Source organism: Fukomys damarensis, unplaced genomic scaffold (genome assembly GCF_012274545.1).
Source record: "Fukomys damarensis isolate Sample0158 unplaced genomic scaffold, DMR_v1.0_HiC HiC_scaffold_16, whole genome shotgun sequence".
Lineage (NCBI taxonomy): Eukaryota > Metazoa > Chordata > Mammalia > Rodentia > Bathyergidae > Fukomys > Fukomys damarensis.
Window position 1 is genome coordinate 133,874,808 of NW_022900928.1, and position 16,989 is coordinate 133,891,796.

At 61.5% G+C, this 16,989-nt stretch overlaps 1 protein-coding gene across 1 annotated transcript in view; it reads left to right on the forward strand.

Annotated features, from left to right (window-relative positions):
• Positions 1-9: 9 nt before the first annotated feature.
• The window catches only part of Espnl (espin like), an 18,962-nt gene continuing 1,982 nt past the window's right edge, over positions 10-16,989 (forward strand). The window contains exons 1-9 of the mRNA XM_010626164.2: positions 10-430; positions 905-1,095; positions 2,638-2,824; positions 3,423-3,605; positions 11,229-11,360; positions 13,919-14,033; positions 14,713-14,810; positions 15,367-15,564; positions 16,423-16,989. Of these exons, the coding sequence (XP_010624466.1) occupies positions 137-430; positions 905-1,095; positions 2,638-2,824; positions 3,423-3,605; positions 11,229-11,360; positions 13,919-14,033; positions 14,713-14,810; positions 15,367-15,564; positions 16,423-16,989 (1,965 nt within the window). The 5' untranslated portion in view covers positions 10-136. The remainder of the gene's footprint in view (positions 431-904; positions 1,096-2,637; positions 2,825-3,422; positions 3,606-11,228; positions 11,361-13,918; positions 14,034-14,712; positions 14,811-15,366; positions 15,565-16,422) is intronic.

Sequence of the window (16,989 nt, forward strand, 5' to 3'; positions counted from 1 at the left end):
ACCCAAGCCACCTCCCATCTGCCATGCATGCTGCTTATCGGGTAACCAGAGCCGGCAACTGCGTGCACACCTGAAACAGGAAGCCCAACTGGGCCTGGGCACGGGCTGCTGCTGTCACCAGGAGCTGTGCTGGAGGATGGAGGAGCAGCAGGTGCTGGTGGCCGCTAAAGGTGGGGATGTGGCCACCTTAGAACGGCTGCTGGAATCTGGCACACTGGGCCCGGGCATCACTGACACCCTGGGGGCAGGGCCGGTGCACCATGCTGCCCGCGCCGGACACCTGGACTGTGTCCGGTTCCTGGTGCAACAGGCCAAGCTGCCCGGCAACCAGCGGGCCCGGAATGGAGCCACCCCAGCCCATGATGCCGCAGCCACTGGCCACCTGGCTGAACTGCGCTGGCTGGTCCGTGATGGGGGCTGCAGGTTGCAGGTGAGCAGGTGCCAGCAGGCAGCAAGGGACCCATGCCGCAGTGGGGCCGGGGTGCAGCCAGGGCCCTACTCTTGGCCAGTGCTCCCTGCCTGAGCCCTCATTCCCAGAAAACCACGGAGCCACCAAGACTCTGCTGGGCCTGGTCCCTGGGCCTCTTCCCAGAGGCCCAGAGAGTGGGGCAGTGGAGGGTGGCTCGGAAGCGGGGCCCTGGTGCTGGGGGCAGTGGGAGCCCCCCCACCATGAGGGGGGCTGTTCCAGGCACCTCTGGCCATGCACAATCAGCCTGGGATCAGGACCTGGGCTGGGCAGGACACCAGGAGGAGGCTCCAGACCCGGCCCATGCCCTTCCCTGCCTCTGCTTCCTGCCCAGCAGGGGTGCAGTGCCCAGGGAAGGCGCTGCTGGCTCTGGGCTCATGGGTGCTGCTCAGCAGGGTGGCCGGGCCTTGCCAGCTCACAGCACATCTGTGTCGGTAGGACCAGGATGCCTCGGGCATCTCCCCGCTGCACCTGGCAGCCCGCTTCGGACACCCGGCACTGGTGGAGTGGCTGCTACAAGAGGGTCACTCAGCCACGCTGGAGACGCTGGAGGGCGCCCTGCCGCTGCACCATGCCACCATCAGTGGCGACCTTACCTGCCTGAAGCTCCTGGCGGCTGCCCACCACAGGTGAACGCCCCGGGGCTGCTGGCAGGATGCGCTGGCCACGTGCGTGGGCAGTGGGGACACCCTGGGCAAGGCCCAGCAGGAAGCAGCTTGGGGCAGAGGTTGTATGGCTGTGGGCAGGGCAGGGAGTCCTGGGTGCAGCCTGATGACCCCCGACAGCCTCCTGTCCCTGTGCTGCCTCCCAGCCTGTGCTGGTGCCAGTGGGTGCTGAGAAGGGAGTCAGCAGCCAGAGGCTGGGGCAGGGCCTTTCCTGTTCACTCCGCTCTGGTCCCTGCCCTGCCTAAGGTTACTATTGTCACAGTAATGGGCCCAGAGGCCCCTGCTTCCTCCCAGGAGCTGCCTGCCTCTGACCTCTCCTGCTCCCTTGTGGGGCATCCTATCTGGTCACCTTGGCTACCCACGCTGGCCCCAGGATGCTTCCTTGCTACCCAGTTTTCCTGACTGCCCAGCAGGGGTCCCTGGATGTGGCCCCACCTGGCCTGGCCAGCATCCTCCCACCTGCACAGCCTCTGAGCCTTCCTGCTGCCGCCACTGGGACAGACTGCGTGTCCACACAGATGCACACGTCCATGTGTGAAAACACATGTGAGGCACACACACGTGCACACAGTGGAGGTCCCAGGCCCCGTGCCACAGGTCCACAGCCACTGTGCTGTCCTTGCAGTTGGGTCCCTGAGGAGGGCAGCGGGGCTCATAGGGGTCACCTGGAGGCCACCTCAGCTCTGGAGAAAGGGAGTAGCCCTGTGCCGGGGGACAGCTGCATGGTGGGGCCTGTGTCCACCTGGCATGGGGAATAGGTCTGCAGTCTTCTGCTCTGGGCCTGTTCCCCTCTTGCCAGCTGAAGGCTGGGCCACGCTGGGTTGCTTGTGCTCCTGGTCACACATGGCCATGGGCCTCAGTGAGTTTGGGGCGCATCACTCTTTCCCAGTGTCCCCGTTGAGAGGTCACTGAGACACCTCGGCCAGAGGCCCATGGGGCCAGAGCTGCTTGGGAGACAGGACAGAGAGCCGCAGGCCGGTGCCCTAGGGCAGTCATGGTCCCTGTGTCTCCATGGGCCGGGCCCAGATTGTGCAGCCTGCACCTTCTGAAATGACTGATGCCTGGGACTGGCCGGGAGGCAGGAGGGGGACAGGCACAGGCAGCCCCTTTGCCCAGAGCCCTGGACTGCAGTTGGTGGAGGAACGCAGGCAGTGAGGGCAGGACTGGGGCTATGGTCTGTGGCAGCAGAGGCTAGGGCAGCCTTGGGTGGGTGCTGAGGAATCCCTGGGCCTTCCCTGGAGGCAGCCCGATTTCAGAGGTCCCAGGACACTGTTGGCCTGTCTGTACCGCAGATGAATTCTGGGCCAGCCCTGATGCCCATGTGGCCTGGCTGGCTGGAAGCAGGTGGGGCTGTGCTCTGGGAGACACCCTTCCCCTCCCTTTTCTGGTACTTGGGCAGTGCGCAACCTCTGCACCTGTCTGGGTCCCTAGGGCGGGGAGGTGGACACAAGCAGGGCCAGGTAGCTCACCACCCCTGACCACGCCTCCATGTGTGCCTCCTTGCAGTGGCGTGAACCGGCAGACCCACAGCGGCGCCTCCCCACTCTACCTAGCCTGCCAGGAGGGCCACCTGCACCTGGCCCAGTTCCTGGTGAAGGACTGCAGTGCCGATGTGCACCTGCGCGCCCGGGATGGCATGAGTGCCCTGCACGCTGCCGCTGCCCGCGGCCACTACTCACTCGTGGTCTGGCTGGTAAGGGGCGGGCTGTGGAGGAGGGTGCCCGGACAGGGCCTGCAGGATGGCGGGGACAGCAGCCAGCAGAGGCAGGAGGACAGCGGGGCCGGTGGGGCGGCCGAGGTGAGGCCGTGGCCCACGCAGGGTGGGCAAGAGGCAGAGACCCCCAGGGGACCAAGGCTCTTCCCCATGGCACGAGGGAGCCATTAAGGTCACTGAGCCAGATCTGCCTGGCCTTCCAGAGACCCCAGTGACTGGGGAGGCTGAGGTGGGAAGATCACCATGGGTTCAAGGCCACCCTGGACCACACAGTGAGTTCAAGGCCAGCCTGAACTACATAGCCAAAAACAAAGTGAACAATCCACAAAAGGTCACTCTGGCTACTGGTAGAGGGGAACCATCCTGCTCAACCCTCACACACTCACCGTGGGGCTGCCTCTGCCCTGCCCCCACTCCTTGCAGCTGCAGCTCTTTTCCCCTGCCCCATCCCAGGGCCTGGTGTCCACATGGGCTCTGGCCCTTCATGAAGCACCGGGAGCTGCTGTGGGAGGAGAGAGCGCTGAGACTCGCGGGAGGGACAAGGACTCAGCCCTCATGACACCCGGCCTCCCCCCAGGTCACCTTCACAGACATCGGCCTGATGGCACGGGACAACGAGGGGGCCACAGCCCTGCACTTCGCAGCCCGTGGTGGCCACACTCCCATCCTGGACCGGCTGCTGCTGATGGGCGCCCTGGGGACCAGGGACTCCTGGGGGGGCACCCCGCTGCACGACGCAGCCGAGAATGGGCACTTGGAGGTATGCAGCATTCTCAGGGGGACCTCTCGGGACCTAGGGGAGAGGTGTCGTTTCCCTCGTACAGATGGGTAAACTGAGGCACAGCGGGGTCTGGGTCTCCCTGTGGGGCTTGGGCAGCGCCTTTCCAGGACCAAGCACCCCGAGGTCTCCAGGAAATGCCTGAGGGTTTGACCTAAGATCCCTTTCTGTCGTGGGCTCCATCCAGGACACAGGACCTGGAGTCTCGGTCTCCCCTTGGCTGTGACAGAGCACCCCCCTTATAAAAGCAAAACTTCAAAATAATGAGCGGGTGCCTGCGGCCCAGAAGGGTGCAAAGGCGGCTTCCACCACCCCAGGACTCCCGTGCAGGTCTTGGTGTCTGGGTGTCGTGAATCTCACCAGTTACCCGCTGGGAGTCGTTTATTATAATCAAAAAGCTCTGGACCTTGGCTGCCCAACCAGTCCTTCCTGTGCGGCTCCAGGCTGCTTCTCCTCGCCAAAGTGGCTCTGCCCCTGAAGCCTTGATCCCCGACCTGCTCCCCAGCCCGGCCGTCCCATGCCTCCCGTCCCTGGGACTCTGATGACCCTGGGCCCCTCTTCTAAGTGGAACCACACACGCAGCGTCTGTCCCTTTGCATCTGACTTGTTTCCCTGAGTGAACTGTCCTCAAGGTTTATCCACAGTAGGGCACCAAACCTCCCTTCTTTTCAAGGCCGCAAAATATCCCTCCGCGCTCTACTTTCCTCCTCACCTGCTTCTGTGATAGTGGGGATCTGGTGCCTCTCACCACCATTCTGGTGCACCTCAGACACGGGGCTCAGTGGTCTCTGCAGCCCGTCCTCCACCCTCTGGCTGCGTCGGGGAGGCATTGCTGGGCCTGGCTGACTGCTCCCCGGGAGAGCACCGACTTGCTCGCTTAAAGTCTGCGCACTAGGCTCTCGCGACGACGCCTTTACATATAGCTGAGTTTGATTGGCTAACGCTTGTTTAGGGTTTTGGCCTCTGGATTCAGGAGTAAATTTGACTTGTCCCATCCCTCGCTCATTCTGTCCCTGTTGGGCTTTGGTGTCAAGGTTGTGTGGTGAATTGGGGAGGCTTCCTTTTTTTCCCTAGTCTTTGGAAATTCTTGCTTCCATTAGACTTATTTCTTCTGTAAATGTTTGGTGGAATCCATTGGTACAGCTGATTAGACTTGATGTTTTCTTTGAGTTTTTTAATTACAAATTCATTCTGTTTAATTATAAAATCATAAGGGCTTTCGTGTGTGTGTGTGTGTGTGTGTGTGTGTGTGTGTTTTGGTTTCAGAAAATTATGTTTTCCTGGAAGCTTTCTGAGGCCCGGTCCTGTCTGAGTTGCTCAGTGTCTGTGCACCATGCGTTCCCAGTGTGGCATGTTCCATGCTGCCTGCTGGCTGGGGCTCCTTCCCAGCGTTGTTCCTCCTGCCTTATTCTTATTCGGCTCATCACTGCAGGGCTGGGCCGTGCCAGGTGGCGGCTGTTCCAGACCCTCTGGAGAGTTGCCCATTCTCCCTAATGTCTGTTTTCTACCACTCTGGTTTCTGCATTTATCCTCTACTTCTCGCCCAAGTTCTTTTCTGCAGTGTGGGGTTGGAAACCAGGGCTATGCATGCATGAGGCCGTTGCGAGGTGGATGGTTCCATGGCATTCAGGGTGAGTGGCTGCGGCACAGCCCTCTCCTCCTTATGGCCCCGAACATTCTCATCACCCCAAAGGGAAACCCTAGAGTCGTGAAGTGGGGCTAGCTGTGCCCCTTCCACAAACCCCGGCAAACTCTCTTCTCCTTCCTGTCTAGATGGACACAATGCTGACACTCATGTGAATGTGAATGGGACCATACGATCAGTGGCCTCTGTGCCTGGCTTTCAGCATGTTTCCTAGGTTCACTGTGCTGTGGCAGGAGTTGGAACCTCCTTCCTACCTCTGGGCGGTGCTCCTTCACTTGTGGAGCTGCCATCCTGTTCATCGCCCCTCTGTCGATGGACTTTGGCTGCTTTTACCTTTGGCCACTGAGATCAGAGCTGCCGCGGACATTCAGGGCCGGCTGTTGTCTGAACTTGGACAGACAGAGCTCAGTCCAGTTCTTGGGGAGTCTGGGTCACGTGGCCAGGTTGTGAGTAACCCCAGGCTGCTTTTGCCGACCACGGTGCCTTTCCCATTCCCCCCAGCAGCGTATGGGGTGTCCAGTTCCTCTCCCTCCTGCCGACACTTACCTCTGTCATCACAGCCACCCCAGAGCCCCAGCAAGCCCCTGTGGCCTTGATGTGGGGCTCTCTGTGAACAAATCAGGTGTTTGGACAGGCACCCACTCCAGAAAATGGACCTGGTCCTCTGGGGTGATGAGGAGCCGCCCCCTCTTCCTGTCTTGTATTTGGTAGCTTCCAAGAGACCTGCATCAGGTGGGCAGTGGGCAGGCCTGTTGCTGCAAGCTCAGGGTATGGTGATCTGAATCTGCACCTGCTCCCAGGGGTGCTGGATGCACAGTACAGGTGGGAGTACTGAGGCCCAGGTGGTCAGTACCAAGGCACAGGTGGGAGTACTGAGGCACAGGTGGTTGGTATGGAGGCACAGGCGGGAGAACTAAGTACCACCATTGTACTGAGAACCACAGCAGATGCAACCAGAAGAGGGTGGCTCCAGACTCAGGCTGGTGCAGTGCCAGCCCTGCCTGGGTCGACTTGGCCCCAGGAGAGGCCAGGGCTGGCTGTGCCCCCAGTGGCACCGGGACAGAGGACTTTCACACAGGATTGGGTTAGAGAGCTTGGGACAAGCAGCACGATGAGAGGATTCCTGAGACTGAAGCAGAGGGCGAGAGCGCCGTGTCCCGGGTCAGGGTGGTGAGGCCGGGCCCTGCAGGGCTGTGGGAGGCCTGGGCCTGAGGTGTGCTTGCATCTGGTGCGAGTGGGTTCCACACCATGTGGGGAGGGTGCTATGGAGCAGGGTGCTGCTATAGCACAGGCCCAGGGCTCACAGGGCCAGAGGCAGAGGGGACACAGGAGTTGGAGTAGCCCGCTGTGGCCTGCACTTAGGCCTGTCTGGTGCCCCCGCCCAAATCACTCAGGCAGGGACACACATCACACAGAGGCCTACCCCCGAAGTCTTAGTACCGAACCCCTGGCCTTCAGGGAAGACTCAGAGCCGTACCCGGCGCGGCTCAGCCATCCTGTGCAGGTTGGATGTCTGGGCTGTCTCAGGCTGCTACACTGTGGGGTGTGGTCCTGGCTCCTGGTGGGCCTGGAGCACGAGGGACCTGTTCTCCCAGGAGAGGCCCACCCCACACAGCCTCACACAGACACAGGAATCTGCTTGTCATCATCTGCGCCAAGGACCTGCTCCGGCCTGTGTACCATCTCAGCATGGGACCTGCGCTCAGACCCATGGTACACGGCCTCCCCTCCTGCAGGCTCCGAGCCCTGCCCCCGTGCATAGGCTTGTTTGCCCCTTTGAAGATGGTGTCCCCCACCATGAGGCTGAACCTTGAGCCGAGCCTTGCTCTGGGTTCCACCTGTCCGTCCATGGTGATCTGCACGGGGACAGCAGAGCGTGGGGTCGGCGCGCGGTGACCTCCTGACTGAGCAGGAGCCCGTGGAAAGCTTCCTGAGCTCGTTCAGTCACGAGCTTCTCGGTGTCGCACTCTGATGAAGGTGCAGTGTGCAGTCCTAGAAGAGACAGTCACTGTCACAGGTGGTCGTCCACTTCCTCTCTGCCGTGCTGTGGGTGGTGCCACAACCCGCACAGCCTAGGGTCCAAAGTCAGAGAGAACAGTGGGAGATGAAGCAAAGTGGAGAATAACAAGAAAGAAGGACACACACCAAGATTATGCTTGAAAGCTGGGACCAGATGGAGCCATGGCCTGATGAGCTAATGGCCGCCCAGGGTCCAGCGTGCTCTTTATTTATGGTGTAGGACAAACAGGACAGACTCTGTTGGCTGAACTCAGTGTGATTGTCTCGTGATCGGGGCATGCGCAGGAAGGGAACAAGGTAGAAGGACACATTATGTCACTGTCTCCTAGGCTGTGCCATCAGGGGTCTACAATCTAGTCTGTGGGGAGAAAGGGAGCAGGGAGGAGGCACAGGCCGTGTTCAGGCCCGGCCTGCAGCAGGCGGGGTTGCAGGCAGTGTGGGGGGTTTATACAGCCCTCAGTGCTGGATTATACATCCCACAGTGCTGCAGTATGCAGCCCGCAGTGCAGAGCCAGTGGTGGAGGGAGCAGGAGCCCGGGTCCACTTGTCTGCCTCCCTCTGCCTTTCTGAGCTGCTCCCCATTCAGCCATCAGACCTGGCTTCAAGGCAGAATTTTACTTATTTAAGACTTGCGTATACAGGTGGGCGCTATCCTCACAGGCGGTGTTGGAACAGGAAGGGAGGTGCTGGGGGAGTCTGGGCTGAGGACCCAGCCTGTGCACGGTGCCTCAGGGACCTGTGACTCCCTGCCCAGCTTGCGTGGAAGACGTGGTTCCTGAGCTATCAGCGTGGCGGCCCTGGCTTGTGACCTTGGGGCTCTCTCACTTGGCCTCCCTCACGCCCTGCTGTGGAGCTGGTGAAGCCCTGACCTTAGTGCCGAGGGCCAGCTGAGTCCATCCTGTCACTCACAGGCACTGGCCGGAGGGCTCCATGCCCCCAGTCCAGCTTCGTCACGAGCTCCAGGGTCTGGTGTCCACATGGGCTCTGGACCTTCATGAAGCACCGGGAGCTGCTGTGGGAGGAGAGAGCGCTGAGACTCGCGGATCTGTGCTGTGTCATTGGCCACCACGTCTAAGCCCCTCCGCCCCAGCTGCATCTCCCCTCTTTCTGCAATCTATGGGCCTTAGGTACTGGGAGACAGAAAAAAACCGGCTGGGCCCTCCCATCCCTCTGAGGGCTGTGGGGGGTGTGGCCCATGGCAGCTGTCACCTCTTCCCTGTGGCCTCCTCAGGGGCCCCACTGTCTTCCTGCCACCACCTGTGGCGCCTGCTGGACCCACATCTCTGATGACAGGTGTGCCGCTGCTCCACCACAGCCTCTCCAGAGGCTGCTGTTGTCTCAAGGGGAAACCAGCAATCTGCACCAGCAGGGCATGACAGGGAGGACCTGGGCTGTGGTTGATATCCCCGAAGCTTCTGAACCTCTAGGACCTGTGAGCAGCCTCAGTCATAACACGGCGCAGCTCCAGGAGGCACCTGCCTTAGCCACCGCGGGCTGGAGACTCGCCTGACCCACAGGACGCCGCCCGCCCATGTTGCTGTGAAAATCCTCCAAGCATCTGTGCACCGTGCATGCAACGCCTGCTGTTGCTCCAGCTAAGCGGGGCCTGGATGCTGTTTGGGTCAGCAGAGGACACCCCTCCCTTCTCCACCTCTGCAGCAGCCTAGCTGCTCTCCGAGCCTCGCTCCAGGGGTCCCGAAGATCCACTGGTGATTCTTGTCTGGGGGAGGGCGGGCAGAGACGGTCACAGTGGAGCTCGGAGAGCCTCGCTCCAGGGGTCCCGAAGATCCACTGGTGATTCTTGTCTGGGGGAGGGCGGGCAGAGACGGTCACAGTGGAAAGAGTTGGCAACACCAGGGCCTGGTAGCTACAGGGTTCTAGAGTCCACAGAGGAGCCCAGCAGCAGTCTGTGCAGATCACCCACTGGTGACGCTGATGGGCAGTGGCTGGCAGTGTGAGGCAGGGAACCCGGAAAGCTGCCAGAGAGGCTGACAGGTGTGGCAGTCATGCTCGGTCATCAGCTCCACTGGCTGGCTTGGGAACCACCCAGGGAATGGTGAGGTACACTTCCGGGGGTCATGGGGTTGCCTGGGGTCCAGGTCTGCCCGGCCCTTCCTCTCTGGTTCCCCTGCTCTGCTTCCTGGCCTTCCTATACTCACCCTTCGCTTCACTACACCCTCTAGTTGGTCCTGCCTTGGAGCACCGACCATGTACTGAAGCCCCGAGGGCCAAATTAAGCTGTGGGGGTCAGGTGTTGTGTCCCACTGAGGGAAGCCTGGCCAATACAGGGTGGCTAGGAGCTGTGGAGAGCTGTGACACTGGCACTCAGAGCCCACAGTCACTAACATTAAGGGACTTGTGCTCTGCTGATTCCTGGTGACCCTCTGAATTGAACACAAGAACCCTCAACGAAGGGCTGTGGATTTAGTTCAGTGGTTCTGTTGCCTGCCTCGCAAGCGCAAGGTCTGGAGTTCAATCCCTGGTACAAAATAATAATAATAATAAAGTTTGCAAACAAGAATCCTCAATGGATTGGTGACAGTTGGACCTTAGTATATTTCCTAGCTTTCTGTCACTGTGATCAAATGCCTGAGATAGTCAAAGCTTTCAAGGAGAAAAGGTTTACTTTCACTCACAGTTTCTGAGGTTTCCATCTATGTTTCTCGTCCCTGTGCTGTGGCCTCATGGGATATCATGGTGTTGTACATGGCAGCAAACCTCAATTTACTTCAGGTAGCTGGAAGAAAAACACAGTGGGAGAGTAGGATAGGGGGTCCCAGTAACCTCACTTCCTTATACTAGGTCCTACCTTCTAAAAGACTCCCATGTCCTAAGAGCACCACGATGGGGACACACCTTCCTTGCAGAGTCTTGGGGAATAGCTCCAAGCTAAGGCAGAATCTACTGGGTTTCTGTTTTCATCTTGTTGCTCTCAGTTGCTTCTTCTGATTGTTTTCCCTCTGTAATTGTTCAGCCTTAATTTTGTTAGTGTTTCATGTCCCAGACCTAACCAGTTGTCTTTTGGGTCATGTTATACAGTCTGTATGGTGCCCTCGGTGCACCCCATGCTGGTCCTGGCATCCCTTCAGCCCTGCGGCTGTGGTGAACACAGCCCTGTTCTCACACCTTCCCGCTTCACCTTTGGGTCTGAGAGACACCGGCCCTGCAGGGCTCCCCCGCGGCTGACTCTGAATGCCATTCACTTCTTGTCACCTCTTGGGTGTATCAGGAAGGTGTTTCTTTGCAGAGTCTGTTTTCTATGAATCCTGGAGTTGGCCAGACCCACTGCTTCTCTCTTTCCTGAAGTTGATCCACCTGCTCACCGCACAGATTTCCACACTGGCACCTCAGGCACACTCTTCACAAATGCTGGCAGCCACAGGATGTGTCATTCTGTGGTCAAGTTCTCCTCCTCCTCCTCCTCCTCCTCCTCCCTCCCCTTCCTCCTCCTCTCTCCTTCTTCCTCTTCTTTCTCCCTCCCTCCTCCTCCTCTTCCTCCACCTCCTCCTCTTCTTCCTCCTCTACCCTCTCTCTCCCTCCTCCACCCCCTACCTCCTGGGCTGATGTACCCAGTGCCCACCAGGGCCAGGCCTGACCCTGTCGCCTTCCTCCTTGCTGGTGCCCACCTTTGAGAGCAGCTGGAGAATGACCTGGTCCTCCCCAAAGCCTTGAAGGCCAGGTTGGGGCAGGTGCTGGCTTGGTCCCCACTGTGCCATGGAGAGCCCCTGCCTTGGGTTTCCTCTGGGAAGGGCTTGCTGGGCTTCCTCTGGGGGCTGTCGCTGTCAATGCAGGGCAGGGCAGCTCTGGGGCAGGGCTTGTGGCCCAGACAAAGACTGCCCCTATTGTCTGTGGCTGTGGGGTGGCAGCAGCAGCCAGGAGCTGCCTGCAGGGTCCCTAGGGGTCCAATGAGCCACCCAGTCACAGTGTCCCATTCCTCACAGTGCTGCCAGACCCTGCTCTCCCACCACGTGGACCCCTCCCTGCGGGACGAAGATGGGTACACGGCAGCGGACCTGGCAGAGTGCCACGGGCACCAGGACTGCGCCCAGTACCTGCGAGAGATGGCACAGCCGGTGAGGCCATGGGCCCCTGTCTGTCCTGTAGACCCGGGCATCGGGGGAGCTGGGCCAGGCTGTGACAGCAGTGCAGGGATGGGGCTGGCCAGCCGGACCCTTTGTGCGAGCCGGGCACCCTGCCTGCTGTGGGCTGCCTTGGCCAGTTCCTGCTGTCAACATCATGGCAGCTGAGGTGCCTAGGGTGGGAGCGAGGCTTGTCCAATCTGGGCTGCTCTGAGGAGACGCTGCCACAGCCTCAAGACATGGGCTCCCTTCCCTGCCCGGCCGTGGTCTTTCAGTTCCCCATCCCAGAGCCTGGACACCTTGCTGTCCCACTGGGTCGTAGGGGCTGCCCCCTCCCAGGCCGAGCCTGCCCGGCTCGTGTACCCTGATGCCCAGCTCTGCCCCTGCCTCACAGCAGCTGAGCTGAGGTGGCCAGGAGGGCAGCCACAGCGGGCTCCCCCACCCTGTAAGCATCTGCCCACCATACCCTGGAGCGCATGGCCTGGGCACTCTGCCCAGCCCCAGCCCAGCCTGGATCAGAACCTCCTGGACTCCCTGCACTTCTGGGGCAGGGGCAGGAGGTCTCAGGCTTCCTGGGGAGTTGTAGCATCTCCCCACCCTGCCCCAGTGCTTCTGTCCCCATCTGCACCCCCTGCCCACATCTAGGCACCCTCCGCTCCCGGAGGGGATGAAGCCCACCGTGCCCCTGTGTCTGCCCCTCAGCCTCCCGGCGGCACTGGGACGGGATGCTGGGCCCCATGCGATATTGATGGAAATGCAATACACGGAGGTGGCCGGCGCCGCTGTCCTCACGCCGCCCCGGGAGGTGATGAGAGCCCTCAGCCCAATGATGCATCCGCATTGCCCCGTCATGGGCCCAGGGTCTGGGGTCAGTGCTGCCACCCCACCCTAGTGGCATCTGGGGAAACTCGCACCCACTGCCCACCCGGAGCCTGCACAGGCCAGCCCTTGGGACTCTGCCTTGCCCTTCGCCCCAGACCTGGTGGCCCACCTGGGCCCAGGAGACAGGGGGAAGAGTTGTCAGATGGCAGAGATGCCCCTGTCCTGCTCAGCCACCCTCCTCCAGGTCCAGAGGGGAAACTGAAGCTGAGAAGCAGGGCCTTAGGGAATCTCAGCTGTGGCGTTGGTGCCGGGCGCCATGGCAGGTCATGATTTTCTCGGCCCGGATGGCATTACAGGTCTGTAACCCTGCTCTCCACTGCCACCCTCCATGCATAATGCATGGCAGGCTTGGCCCCGCTCAAATCTCACCAAAACACAGGGAAGAGGTGGCAGCCAGGGCCTGGATGGCAGTGAGATGCTGGGACTCAGGGAAATGCAGGCCTGGCCACTAGGACCCCAGAGGCCTGAACCCCGACGTCCACCCCCTCCCCTATCCCGTGGACCCCAGTGTCCAGGGCCTCAGGCAAGGCAGGGACATGTGACTCCTCCCACGGAGGTTCAGGGACATGGAGGGGCTACGTCCACGGTCCCCACCTTACAGCCAAGGCCCATAGGCTGAACAGGGACAGGGCTCATGGATGGGGTCCCGGTGCTTCCCGGTACTGGTGGCAGAGTTCAGGGAGCCAAGGGCGCCCACGGTCCCCAGCGTTGCTGACCCCCCTACCCGGCCAGGGCCACAGCCAGCCTCTGCCCTGGACCCTCCACAGGTGAGGTAGGGATCCCCATACAGATCCAGCAGGGAGAGATGTGAGGGCACCCGGGCACTGTGATTAGGGTCCATCATGGGCCCAGGAAACCCCTCTTCAGAGTGAGCGGTGGGAGGCTGGGCAGGGACAACCAGGGCTCAGCATTCAAGGTAGAACAGCAAAACCCTCTTCCCACACTGCCTCTGCCCCTGGATCAGGGAGCCCCACAGCTCCCAGGACAGCTCAGATCCCAGCTGTCCTGTGGGCTCCGGGAGCCTCAGTTTCCCTGTCTGTGGTTGGGGGCTCAGGGATCCCAGGTGTAATCTCCTGAGGATCCCCTGCTCCAGCTTTGCCCTGAGGAGGGTTAAGATTGCTGTAAGGGATCCTGCACCGGCCCAGCCCAGCCTGCCTGGCCACTTGACACCCAGCCTTCAAATATTTATGTAACTACTGTGGGGGCGGCAGCTTCAGCAGCTCCCGAGGCCCCATGGCCACCCAGTGCCTGTGAGAGGTCTGCCTGGGCTGGGGCGGAGCTTACAGCTTCTGAGGAGTGAGGTGCACAGGCCAGGAGGCCACGCTCCCTTCCTGAGGCCTGGTGGCTGAGGGTCCCAATGGCACGTGTTCACCTGTGACCCGGTAAGGCTCAGGGAGGCCCAGGTTGGCCCAGCAGCCCTGGCCACGCACATATGGGGCCCAGGCAGATTTCTGCTGGGGATTTAGCTCAGTGGTTCCGCTGCATGTCTCACAAGCGGAAGGTCCCAAGTTCAAACCCCAGTACCAAAAAAAAAGGGGAGATTTTGATGAGCTCAGTACTCAGCTGAGTTGGGGCCCCCAGGGAGAGGTGTAGGGGTCACAGAGATGACGGGGCCCAGAGCGCTCGGGGCCAGGCCCCCAGTGCCCTCACGCTGTGTGCCCTGTCCCCAGGTGCCCATCCTGATGACGCCCCCGCCTCCGCCCTTCCCACCCCCACTGCTGTCGGCTGCAAAGCTCTCCCTGCAGGATGGAGCAAGAGGGGCCCCCGGGCGCAGCAGCCCCACGCGTGAGTACATAGCCCGGCCAGTGGGCCCCTGGGTTCCCCTGCCCTGCTGCCACCTTTGGGTTTCTTGCAGGGTCTCTGCAGGGGAGGCGTGGTCACGGGAAGGTGGACCCAGGTGACCTCAGGGCTGGCGGGGAGGGCTTCTCCTGGTGGAGGACTGTGCCCCACACTTAGCAAGGCGAACGGGAGTCTCAGGAACATAGCAGAGGCTGCCTGGGTCCGCAGGACACCCCACTGTCATGCGGTCACGAGTGGGAGTGCACTCGTCTACGTCTGTGTGTGAGTCTGTGCGTGCTGTGTGTTTGTGTCTCTGCATGTGAGTCTGTGTCTAAATGTGTGCATTTGTTGTTGTTTGTTTGGTACTGGGGATAGAACTCAGGTCCTTGCACTTTCAGAGCAGGTGGCGGCACCACTGAGCTAAATCCCTGGTCCTGAGTGTGTGCATTTGTGTGTGTGTGCATGTGTCTGCCAGGCTGGGGGCCCCCGTGTCTCTTACACGGCTGCAGCTCTCAGGCCACAGAGGAGCTCTGGCCCAGTGTGGACCAGGCATGGGATGCAGGCCGCCGGCCCTGGAGCATCTGGGCACCAGGTGGAGCGCTGCTCCCGGCCCAGCTCTGGGGTGCCCAGCTGTCCTTGCTGCTCCCTGGGCCCTGCCCCAGACCATCTCCACTCCTCTTCTCAGCAGCTGCGATGGTCAGCCCCACCTGGCCCTGCAAGCCCACCCTGAGGGAGCCCATGACCTGCACCCCTTCCCCAGGCAGCACCCCAGCCACCTCCACGGTGAGTCCCCAGCCAGGCCCCGCCAGGCTCACTAAGCAGGCTGCAGTGGCTCTGGGTAACCTGGTTCTGAGGACTGGGAACTTGAGGCAGCAGCAGCAGAGAACGTGGGGACCCTCTCCTGACTCCCAGAGTTCCAGCAGTCAGGCCTGCAAGACCTCAGGACTTAGGTGTCCGCCCCCTTGGAAGCCCCTTTCTGCAGAGAAGCAGCAGTTGCCTCTGAAGGTGTGGGCTAGCAGCTACTCCTCCTCCGGCTGCTCTTTCCCCTCCCTCTTTGCTCAGCGGGGCCCTGAGTGGGTCCTGGGTGGGCTGGGAAATCCCTCCTGTGCAGGTCCCTAGAGGGTTAAAGGCTCTGACAAGTCCTGCAGTGCAGAACAGCGGCTAGACTTTGTCCATGTTGTGATCCCAGTGGCATGCACTCGGCACCCTCTGCTGGACCACGTGCAGAGGGCAGGAATCTCTGGTTGTTTCTCTGAGCAGTGACGCACAGCTGGGCCCCACCTGGGTTGCCCTGGACTGTGTGTGGTCCCATGCTCAGGCCTCGGTCTCGTCTGCACAGGGACCAGAGATGGCTCCGGGGGACACCCCTGATGGCCTGGCTACACTGTGGCTGGATGGGCTGCCCTCAGGGGACCTGGACGGGCTGGTGCCCACACGGGACGAGCAGGGCCGGCCCATCCCCGAGTGGAAGCGGCAGGTGATGGTGCGGCAGCTGCAGGCGCGGCTGGGCGCTGAGGACAACACTGCAGAGGCCCAGGTGCGGGTGGGCAGGGGGGTAGGGGCAGCACCCAGCCCACCCACAGGAACCTGGCCTGTCCCACCCGCCCCGTCCACAGCTTCCCTGGGAGCGGAGGCCCCAGCTACTCCGATCTTTGACAGCTGGTGTGCAGCAGCCAGCACTGTGTCCTTGGCCTGGACTATGCTGTCCCTGCCACGAGCCATCCACTCGCAGCCGGCACAGAGCAGCACAGGGGAAGCTCAGCCACGAGTCCTGGCCAGCACGGGGCTTCTGCAGGCTCTGAACCTCGGCGGGGCAGGCCTGCCTGTCCCAGCTCAGGGTTATGTGCTGGCCTGGCCAGGCAGAAAGCCCATAGCCCGGTTCGGACCTGGGGGTGGACACTGCCCAGGACACGGGGGCATGGGGCAGGTGGGGGGTGGGAGGTGGCTGAGGACTGGGAGGGCTCTGGGGGACTCCGGGGGCTGGGCCAAGAGGTGGACAGGGGTCGGGCGGGCAGCTAACCCCAATTTTCCCCCGGGAGGACTGTGCCCTGCCAGCCGCCTGGCTTGCCTTTCTTTCTGGGTTTTTTTTTGTTTTTTGTTTTTCTTTTCTTTTTTCTTTTGCAGAACTAGGCAGTGAGCTAGGGCTGCATCTCTAGCCTGTTTTCATTGTTTTGGGACAGAGTCTCACTGAGTCACTGATTTGGCCAGGCAGGGCTCCAACTTGTAATTCTCCTGCCTCAGCCTTCCAGGTGCTGTGTCTTGTGCTAAGGCCAGACAAGGGCCTACCGGTGCGTCCAGAGGCCGGGCAAGGGTCCCAGGGTCCTCGAGCCCAGCCACCGCAGGGAGCAATGCACAGTGTGGATCAGCCCTGCTGAGCAGCCCTTTCTGTGTCCAGGTCTGTGGTGGCGGGAGTGCGGGCCCTGCCGAGCCGGCCTCCTGGCGGTACTCACGGGCACACCAGGCTATCCTGGGCCCCTTTGGGGAGCTGCTGACGGAGGATGACTTGCTGTACCTGGAGAAGCAGATCGCAGACCTGCAGCTGCGTCGCCGCTGCCAGGAGTACGAGAGCCAGCTGGGCCAGCTGGCAGCTGAGCTGCAGGCCCTGCTGCCCGAGCCCCTGGTCAGCATCACCATCAACAGCCACTTCCTGCCCGAGGCGCCCGGGCTGGAGGATGATGGGGGCCCTGCGCTGGCAGCCGAGCCAAAGGACCCTGTGGGACCCAGGAGCACCGGGCCAGGCGGGCAGCCCCTGCCCTTCTGGTGTGGCCACATCGGGCGCCTGGTGCGCAGCCTGTCGCTGCTGCTGAAGGGCGTGAATGGGCTGGCAGAGGCTGAGGAGCCTGCGGCTGTCCAGGCTCTACAGGATGCCAGCAGCGAGACCCTGGCCAGCCCGGCCCACAGCGAGGCCCAGCGCGAGATCCAGGGCTGGGGAGTGTCCGTGCGGACACTGCGGGGCAACTTC